Below are 10,842 nucleotides of genomic sequence, written 5' to 3'. Positions count from 1 at the left end.
TCCCCAGACAATCACTGACCCACCACCAAAACGGTCACGCTGAACAATGTTACAGACAGCATAAATGTTCTCCATGGCTTCTCCAGACACTTTCACATCTGTCACATGTGCTCAGGGTGAACATGCTCTCATCTTTGAAAAACACAGGGTGCCAGTGGTAGACCTGCCAATTCTGGTGTTCAATGGCAAATGCCAATTGAGCTCTATGGTGCCCGGAAGTGAGCACAGGGCCTACTAGTGGACATTGGGCCCTCAGGCCACCCTCATGAAGTCTGTTTATGATTATTTGGTTAGAGACATTCACACCAGTGGCCAGCTGGAGGTCATTTTGTAGGGTTCTGGCAGTGCTCATCCTGTTCCTCCTTGCACAAAGGAGTAGATACTGGTCCTGCTGATGGGTTAAGGGCCTTCCACGGCCCTTTCTAGCTCTCCTAGAGTAACTGCCTGTCTCCTGGAGTCTCCTCCATGCTCTTGAGACTATGCTGGGAGACACAGCAAACCTTCTGGCAACGGCATGTATTGATAAGCCATCATGGAGGAGTTGCCTGTGCAACCTCTGTAGAGTCCAGGTATCACCTCATGCTACCAGTAGTGACACTGACCCTAGCCAAATGCAAAACTACTGAAAAACAGCTAGAAAGGATGAGTAGGGAAAAAAATGTCAGTGGCCTCCACCTGTAAAACTATTCTTGTTTTGGGGGTCGTCTCATTGTTTCTCATCTAGTGCACCTGTTGTTAATTTAATTAACACCAAAGCAGCTGAAACTGATTAACAACCCCCTCTGCTACTTAACTGACCAGTTCAATATCCCAATAGTTTAATTGACTTGATGCTATACTCTGATTAAAAAGTGTTCCTTTAATTTTTTTGAGCAATGTATATACAAATAAGACTGACTTTTGGGAAAGGAGTTCCCATGCAGTCTTACGCGCCATGTTTGGAGATAATGGAAAGTAGCCCTACTACTAGTGTCTCCACCCCAGAAGCAGCATTAGGTGCACTCGTCTTGACACCAGCTTCATATGCATGCAACAAGTGAACATCTATAGCCTTTCTTCTGGATAGAGAGAAATATGAACAGGTTTTAATCTATACCAAAGTACACATGATTCTGAACTCTGTGTACTCTGCAGGTCAGTTAAACTTAACAGGTTATACGTGATGATCCTTAAAGTAGCATCAAAATATGAAATCTATAGTCTTGTATAATAAGGCAGCAAAAACCGCAATGACTATGTACAGTCTGCAGTAACCTAAAACAACCAGATATCATCTGCTTACTCACTTGATTAAAAGAAGCGGACATTTAAATGGTTTCTTTGGGTTACTGTATTTAGTACACTAATAAAAGCTGAACTCCGGACAAAAAAACTTTCATTGAAATATATTCCTCCATAGCCATAAAGGATATCAGTCTACTTTGTGAGCACCAAATGCCTTTGCAAATCCAGTTATGACTTTGTAAAATTATCAGTGACATCATAACATAGCATATAGGCTGCCTGCAGAAAACTACAGGAGGGGCAGATAGGAGACTATTAACTCTGCACAAGGGGAAAGAGCAGCAATGAATTGGTCTTTATTAAAGGAAGCTCCTGCACAGAGGCAAAGTTTCATTCTGGATTACTGTACAGATCTGAAAAAAATACATAATTACACCATAATTCAAATGAAGATACACATGCCTCTTGTATTTAGACATGATTTGCTTATCCCGGAGTTCAGCTTTAAAGGAGCAAGATATTGTCCATTCCCATTATCTAAATTAGCATTCATGTGCCCTGAGGACAATAAATAACAATGATACCATCTTTGTACACATTTAATAAGTCCCCTCCTCTTGCCACATTTTCATGTTTAAATATATATTTACACCAACTCTATCTAGTACACAACGGGGATTCCTGAGGTACAAGTTTTACTGTACTGTTATCTTTTGACTGAGAGTTCTTGATCCATTGGATTCAGTCTATATTGCATTCAAGTGTAGACAGTTTCACTATGCTTGGCCAGTGCTATGATATTTTGCCAAAGGATTTGCAGGACAAACAGATATCCCGAAGACCCTGGTTATTGCAGTTAAAGTACTGAAGTTACAGTTGTACACCCAATGTTCATGCTCCAAGTGGAGTATATTTTGACTTCATCTCCTGCAGTTGGCATGTGATCACCTGACATGATAGTCTCCATGTATAATGTGCCTTTTGTATGTCCACTGATGTCATTCATCGGATGTAACATCTATATCCTTGGGGCTGTTCTGACAGGTTGCCATTCTCCATCTGCTGACATGCTGACTGCTTTTTCTTTTTTGCTGTGCTTCTGGACATTCTTCTTCTAACTTTTGACGTTTGTGTTTCGTTCTTCTGTTCTGAAACCATACCTTTACCTACAAAAGAATGAGATTTTCAGTATTCAGGGTTTAAGAGAGCAATTTTGGCCTAATTGATTTCACTACAAAATTATTGATTTTGTCATTAACACCTTCCGCTCGGCCTATAGCAGATTGACGGCCGGGGGGACACTCGCCGTTGTGACTGGGAGTCATATGACGTCCTGTCAAAGTGAGCCGCTCACGCGGTGCAATCTATCACCTGCTGTGTCCACGGGACACAGCCGATGACCTATCACTACGCCAGTGTCATGTGACCGCTGTGACCAATCACAGCAGATCACATGTCAATTGTATACAATGGATGGCTTCCTGTCATGCCATCCATTGTATACAATTATGTTGTTAGCTGTGACTGGTCAAGTCAGTCACATGATATAGACAGGGCCAATCACAGCCCATCTGTATCACGTGATCAGCTTTGCCCAATCACAGCTAATCACAATAAAAGACTGAATGAATCAGTTTAATTCAGTAACAAGGATTGCAAATATCAATGAAATACATTGGAATTGGCAATCATAATGTGTTAAAAAAAAAAATCCTGATCACTTGCCCAGAGCAGTTCATTGTTACTATGGCAACATTGTATTGCTTTGGTCACAGTGTGCTGAAAAATAAAATAGGAAAAAAAAGGAAAAATTTAATAAAAAATAAAAAAAATAATAGAAACATTTGAAAAAAACGACAAATTCAATTATTATTATTATTTTCACCAAAGAAATGTAGCAGAATACATTTTGGCCTAAATGTATGAAGAAATGTTATTTATTTGCAAAATTTTATAACAGAAATGAAGAAAAGTGCGGGTTTTTTTTTCAAAAGTTTCAGGTAGTCTTAGGTACCAAACTCAGTAGTGATTAACCCCTTCACGCCTAAGGGTAAAACAAATCTAAATGCCTAAGCACAATTCTGCAACGTTGACATGTTAGTAAAACCGTACATATCGTCACAACTACTTTGTACATCCAGGTGGATTATACCTTGTTTTTTTCAGGACAAATTGGGCTTTCATTTGGTGGTAAATGGTCATGGATAGCTCCTAATTTTTTTTTATTATTAAAGGAAAACTGGGCCAAAATAGTAAAAAAAATCTTTTTTTTATATTTAACTGTGTGTTTCTTGTTACGACCATAACCTACCACCAAAGAACAACCCAAAATACATTCTCCAGTTCTTGACGATCGCAGCGATACCATATATGTGTATGTTATTTGTTGTTTGTACCCGTAGTACAGCCCAGAAACAACAGTGCGCATTTTGTTTTTGTCTTTTTTTTTTATTTTTTTTTTTACATAAAACACACTGTCACTGACATTGACATTAACACTAACTGACACTGATACCAATTTTTTTTTAAATCCTGACCTTTGACCCTGACCTTTGCCCTTGACCCTGACCTTTGACCCTGACCTTGACCCAAACACTAACCCTGGTACTGAACTAGATCAAACCTTGATCTAGGTATTTTTCTTTATTTTTTAATATTTATTTATCTTTTTTTTTTTACAAACTTTTTTTTTCTCTCTCTATGTCAGGAGTTCGAGAGATACAATGTATCTCTCTTCTCCATTCATAGAGAGAGAGAAAACAAGGGGGCCGGGCTGCACAGTGATTGATCACTGTGATAGCCAATCAGAGGCTATCACAGCGATCACGTGACCCGGAATCGGGAGTCCCGGGTCCCGATCGTTAGAACGGGACCCGGGGCTCTCAGTGACACCGCGGTCTTGGTGCTGGGAGCGCGCCGAGCGGCGCGCTCCCAGCACAAAGACAGGTACGCAAATATGCGGCCCCACAGAAAAAAGCCCAGGTCCGTGAGGCCGCATATTTGTGTTACGTCGGCGTCAAGGGGTTAAATACCACCAAAAGAAAGTTCTATTTGTGTGGAAAAAAATGATAACATTTCATATGGGTACAATGCTGCATGACCGCATCAATTGTCATTCAAAGCGTGACAGCGCTGAAAGATGAAAATTGGCCTGGGCAGGAAGGCGGTATAAGTACCTGGTATTGAAGTGGCTTCCAAGTTTGCCATGTTTTCTGCTTAGGTGAAATCTGCTTGGCAGAAGAGACTATTGTGTTGATTTACTAGAGGAGGTGACAATCAGCACATAATAAAATGTGTGAATATTTAATTCAATTATGCAATAATGTGAAATCAAATTATTGTCTACCTTGAATATCTAATTATGTGCAGATAAAAAAGGTAAACAGAAATGTAATTTTCACATTATTGGCTAATTTAAGTGAATATTCACACAGTTTATATATCTTTTAATAAACCAGACTCCTTGTATGTCTTTTCTGCCCAAAAAACTCCTTCCCCTTTCTCCTATGCTGCCTGTTGTGCACACACAATGCACTGTAGACTTCTGACAACTGTAAGATGCTGAGAATGGAGCTGCATGCTGTGATTATGTAATTCTGAAAGCATGCAAAGGAGTAGTTACATCATTGATGGCCGATCAAGAGCCAAAGAAAAAAAAACAGGACTGTAAGAAGTAGAGAAGGTGGTATGAAGCATTGAGGTAGAACTCAGAGGTGTCAGTGCTGGGGAAGGATAAAGTGGGAGGTAAGGGGGTGATTTACTAAAACTGGAGAACACAGAATCTAGTGCAGCTCTGCATAGTAACCAATAAGCTTCTAGGTTTTATTGTCAATTGTGCTGATTGAATAAGTTGAAGTTAAAAGCTGTTTACTATGCACAGCTGCACCAGATTCTGTGTGCTCCATTTTTAATAAACCTCTGCCATGTCAACCATAATATGCAAGTATCCCACATTCCACATCTGGCAGTTTAGTTTTGCTCTAAGTAAACTTCTATGTTGCTTTGTATGTGTGATTTACTCCTTCATTTGAAAGAGCAAAAGATCCGCTCCAGGTGAGTGCCGAATCTGCATAACCCCTCCATAGACACGCAGGTGCTGGCCCGATCCGTGATCACAGATGCAATGGAAAAACAGAATGGTTGGCTGCACAAACAGCAATGTAGTAGATGAAATCCTTTATTGGAATCCTTTACATGCAATATGATAAGAACATGACAGCTCCAAGACAGGATAGAGGAGCAGTAGATGAGTTTCACACAAAAACGTGCTTTGTCATTACGTGTTCGTGTGAAACGTGTCTACTGCTCCTCTGTCCTGTCTTGGAGCTGTCATGTTCTTATCATATTGCATGTAAAGGATTCCAATAAAGGATTTCATCCACCACATTGCTGTTTTTACTCCTTCATTTATTGTGTGTATTCTACTGTTATTTGCTTTTTTTTGTCTTACAGAAAGAAAAAATGAAGAAAAAAAATATAAAAGTTGAAAGCCTAAAACAACAATGAACAAATATTACTATTTTTCTTGTTTTTGCCATCATTCACAAATAGTGGCATTATTGCAGTAAATATACAATTTTATAAATGTTCTATATAACCCAGCCCTGGCAAGAAAACCTCAAAACAGGATTCAAGGATGAAATTGGATACTTTCTATAAATGTTAAAAAATTTACATTATCGCAATGTATAACAGATTATTAGACATTTCCATAATTTTAGTTGTGAATTTTTATCTTATTCTCTGATCCCAAGCATCATTGTGGTTCTTTAGCAGTAAAGAATCTGTTCAGTTTCATTTTTGACTAAAGTAACATCCAGAATTACAACTGTAGTACAACGTACATGACCTGGGGGACTGTCAGAACGGCGGTATCTGAAAGGCTTCACACCCAAGTAAACATGAGATGAGAAGCTCTCCGTAAAACAAAAACTATATGCACCCATACAGTCCTTCCCTTACATAGTCCCAGAAGACCACCTAGACAGCCCATAAAGGTGCACTAAGATAGTCTAGTTAGGTAATAACCTCTTTAGCTTGGCAGAAAAATAAAATTGTCCTGCATAGGAAAATTCTGAATAAGCATACAAGCCCCAAACCCACTTACTGTATAGCATGTGTAATCACCACATATTATCACTAATCTGAATTTTAATGAAAGCCTTTAAGCTCTTTATATGTATACAGGATTCGATGTGTAAATGAAATAGGTTTGTTTGATTTTCTGTACTTCCCGAGGCTCTGAGCAAAAAGTAAAATTTTGTGTAGTGTATTCCATACCTGGGTCTCTGTGAGGCACAGACTGTTTGCAAGCTGTTTCCTTTCTGTCCCAACTACGTAATGGTTCTTTTCAAACGCTCCTTCAAGGCGTAAAAGTTGCGAGGGAGAGAAAGCAGTTCGTATTCTTTTAGGTTTCCTTGAAAAAGGTCCCTGAAGCAAATAGTTCTCTGGAGTATTCTCCTCACCTTTGGAAATAGAAAATATATTTATAGGTATAGTTATATAAATATATAACAATAAAATTTAAATATTGTACACTGTTAAAAGATCTGAAATTTACCTGGCCACAAAATCAGTGTTTGTAGCAAGCATCCAAGTTCGTTAAGAGGAAACTTAAAGTATATCTAAAGCCAAAAATATCCAATTCTGTCTGTGACCCTGCTGTGCGGATTGTCCCTCTCTATTTGTCTAGGTGACCACTGTCTCCATACAGAAACTGATGAGAAGTAAAGCATTTTACAGTAGTCCCTGGAACAGAAATAGAAGGGACATCCTCCATGGGGATGCATGTTCCAGTCACAACTGGCCATTTGTCCTCATTTTGGAGAGATGTCCTATTACTTCTTGATGTGTCTCCGAGATAGGTTAACCTCCCCCTCCCTCCAAAAAAAATATATACCCTTTAAATTCCTTTAACTAATGACAATAAACCAGTAGTTCTGATGTGATGAAAACCCAGTAAGTCAAATAACATTAGCTAAATATAAAAATAAATGGTCACTATGGTCAATAATTTTATATGCCACAGTATCAACCTAGAATAAATAAACTTTTTGGCACCTTGGCACGACAAAGAGAAAGAAAAGCAGAATTTTCTTTTAATTCATCCGCACATGTATTGGGGCCTTGAAGAAGGGGCTTTCTAAAGTGCACAACTGAAACCAATTCCCAATGTGTATTGCCATTTATATGGTGTGTATTGTGATACATATCATATAAATGGCATCATCATCACCAAGACACACATATGCAAAGTAAAAAAAATTAGTTACGCAAAGAAGCCCACTAGTAAAAAGTTTTTATTAAATCCACATGAATGGTGAGGTTATAAAATACTTGGCTTCTAGTTTTAAAAAATTGCAACTTAGCAATGCTGAAATGTACAATAAATAATGTAAAATTACACAGAAAATAGCAAAGATGGTGTACAATAGAGTTTTATGTCCATTGCTCAGAAAATGCAAAAATATAAAACAAGAGAAATGTTTGGCTGTCAAGAAAACACCTACTTATAGTATTCTAGACCCCAACTAGTCCAAGGGTAAGCAATGGTGGGAATCTGTCAGCCTCTTGTATCTCTTACTGTAATGGTGAGATTCTCGTGTACTAGTTTGTGTCTCTGTCCTTCCCAGAATGTCATATTGAAAGTTGCTTTATTTTTTTGTAGACTACTAAATTATTTCCATCCACTAAAAACCCAACATATATAAAAAGCCAGAATGTGATTCGACTTGCAAGCAACCACACAAAATACAAATATAAGTTTTGACTGGAACTTAAGCCATATAAAAATACCACCCCCTGCTTATACAGTACTCAATAATATTCACCTTGCTCCACGGTACCAGCATCCCAGTCTCCCTTCTCGGAATGGGGGCGGGTAAATTTAACAGCAACTACGTCTCATCCTTATATCATGGCTACTGTACCTGCACGGATTACTGTAATCAGTGCAGGAGTAATGACCTTGCCAAAAGGAGCATCTATGGTAGACCCACTTCAGGAAACTGTTCGTCATAACTGGAACCAGCAAGGAGAGAGACCATGGGGAAGGGGTTGGAAGACAATTTTGTTTTGTTTTTCTAATTTTTTTTTAAATGTGGGCATAAATAATTGACTAAAGGTAACTTACAAAGTACACAAAGAACAGGTGCGAACAACTGCAAAATATTGTTCCAGTACACATAATTAGAAGGATTTGAAATTGGAAGTTTGCATTCTATTCCCCGCTGTTCTCTGTCATTAATAAGTTAGCAGTGTCAATTAAAAAAATAATGATCAAGTTAATAATGTGAAATGTAAAGTGATATGACAAGGACAGGTGTTCACTTCCAACCTCCAATAAAGCAGTGAATAAGCCGTATTATTTTAAATTCACTTGCACCTGACTTGATTTGCACACAGACTTACTTCACCTCATGTTTGCTATAGTAAATCAGGTCCAGGATCACTTCCCCTCACCCACACATTTTAGTAAATCTAGTCCAACCAGTCTAAAGACTGATTTATTGGATAAGGGTAAAGATTTTTTACTTTGTGAAATGTTCATTTAGCTTACCAAAGAGAAGGCAAAGCTGTGTTCACTGTAATTACCCAATTCTCTTTTAATTTTTTTCTATGCATATTACGTAGTATTCACAGAAAGTTAGCAGATCTAGGATCTAAACTGCAAAGTATGACCACATATAAAATGTTAAATATTTCAATAGCATTACATAAATCTAGGATTCTGCATATTTTATTTATTACAGGTATATATAATGCCATAAATTTATGCAGAGCTTTACATATTTATTACGCATTCACATCTGCCCCTGCCCTCAAAGAGCTTTCAATCTAAAGTCCCCAACTTGCATATACATAATAGGGTCAATTTAGACAAGATCCAATTAACCTACCAGCATGTCTTTGGAGTGTGGGAGGAAACTGGAATACCTGGAGAAAACCCACACAGGCACAAGTAGAATATGCAAAGTCCAGGTAGGTAGTGTCGTGGTTGGGATCTGAAACAGCGACCCTAGTGCTGCTAGGCAGAAGTGCTAACCACTAAGCCACTGTGTTGCCAATAGCCACTTTATAGTCCATATCTGGACAACTCCTTGCTGTTTTATGAGTTTAAAATTAATTACTAAATAAGACAAGGAAAAATAATATACACAGACTTGTAGAATTTATTGAACATATGTATCTGATATCAGATTTTAAAAATCGATAAAACTAATTTAAACCAAGATATCTTTTCTTTCTGTGCACAATCCTAATTACGATTACTAGAAAAAGTCTTCTTTTATCCAATTGTATTAACTCATTAGATCTTGAACTATGAGCAAAAACCTATTAATTCCAACATGTCAAGTAAAGACTTTTATAAACAAATTCATAACAGATTTACATTCAATTCACTACACCACCGTATTCATGTTTGCATCCCATTATGGTTCTATTTGAAATTGGTTAAGAACTGCTTTATAATTTACTTTATGCTTTAACATCTCTTACTAAACTTCCTTGATTAAAAAAAAAACTGAAGTTGATTCTGAAAAATCTTATTCTCAGTGGTCAGCCGCAATCACCTTGACTTATAAATCACCTCATTGCTTTGACCACAGGAAGCTATCACAGAAAATATTTTTAGGAGGCATTTCACACAATTTAGAATGTCCAACACTGATACCACTTCATCTTTACAATGGCATTGCCACATAATTTCCTATATGTAAGGCTGAAAATTTCTTTCAGGCTTTTCTGTGTTCTTCTTTATCTCAGACGTTTCCAATTTATTTATAAAATCTTATGAAGAGACAAGCTAGCTAAATTTGGACAATACAGTGTATCTATAGTCAAAACTTTTTTTTTCATATGGTAGAGAAGGGTTAAAACTGCTTTCAGTTTATTTTTTGCTGCCTACATAACATTGAGGACTCTTCCCTTCTCTTCCTGCTCCAGAAACACAAATGTTAGAAAAGATCTCCGAAAGCAGAAATTGCACTCCTACAGTGTTGTCCCTGGAACAGGTTTCCCTAACTGGAGGAATTCCCCTTACCTCTTGTTCCTGGGGACAGGTCTAACATTTTAGATTTCCCCTCACTTACTTTCTTGTGACAATGGTAGACAGTACAAATAGAGGGGTGAATCTTTGTACTGGGGACATAAAAAAATAGTCTAACCCTTTCCCACTCTATCCAAAAAAAAAAAAATGTTTTCACTAGAAATCTCTTATTTTAAAAATGAAGGAAGATAAAAAACAGACAAACCTGCATCCAACTGGAGCTGCTGGTTGGACAACTAATTTCTGTAATTCTTAGCTAACCCAACTGGTTGACCTCACTCACCTTCATTAGCTTTAAAGTGCAAGTATCTAGTTTACAACTTCTTGGTATCCCTTTTTATTTGTAAAGCGCTGAGCAAACTGTTATAAATCCTGTATAATAATAATAATTTTAACTCTTGACATTGTTCAGCAAGAAAGCCAATTTTCTATCATGCATTTTACTCTGCACCTTGCAAACTGTTTTGAGCCTTATTTTTTAGTATTTAGTCCCCATTAGTTTTGTTTTTGTTGCTTTTGTCTGCTCTATGTAGACTCTCATTTAAAAAAAAGGCAATCAACATCCTGGT

The 10,842-nt window shown here is 37.6% G+C and overlaps 1 protein-coding gene across 1 annotated transcript in view; it reads right to left on the bottom strand.

Annotated features, from left to right (window-relative positions):
• Positions 1-1,556: 1,556 nt before the first annotated feature.
• Positions 1,557-10,842, bottom strand: part of LOC149471185 (homeobox protein EMX1-like) — a 30,702-nt gene continuing 21,416 nt past the window's right edge. The window contains exons 2-3 of the mRNA XM_089693845.1: positions 6,505-6,689; positions 1,557-2,390 (exon numbers count right to left, since the gene is read on the bottom strand). Of these exons, the coding sequence (XP_089549971.1) occupies positions 2,223-2,390; positions 6,505-6,689 (353 nt within the window). The 3' untranslated portion in view covers positions 1,557-2,222. The remainder of the gene's footprint in view (positions 2,391-6,504; positions 6,690-10,842) is intronic.

This window comes from Staurois parvus, unplaced genomic scaffold, assembly GCF_062004578.1.
Source record: "Staurois parvus isolate SC_StPar_1 unplaced genomic scaffold, SC_StPar_1.0 ptg000025l, whole genome shotgun sequence".
NCBI lineage: Eukaryota > Metazoa > Chordata > Amphibia > Anura > Ranidae > Staurois > Staurois parvus.
The sequence above is the reverse complement of the archived record's forward strand: the minus strand, read 5'-3'. Positions and strand labels throughout refer to the sequence as shown.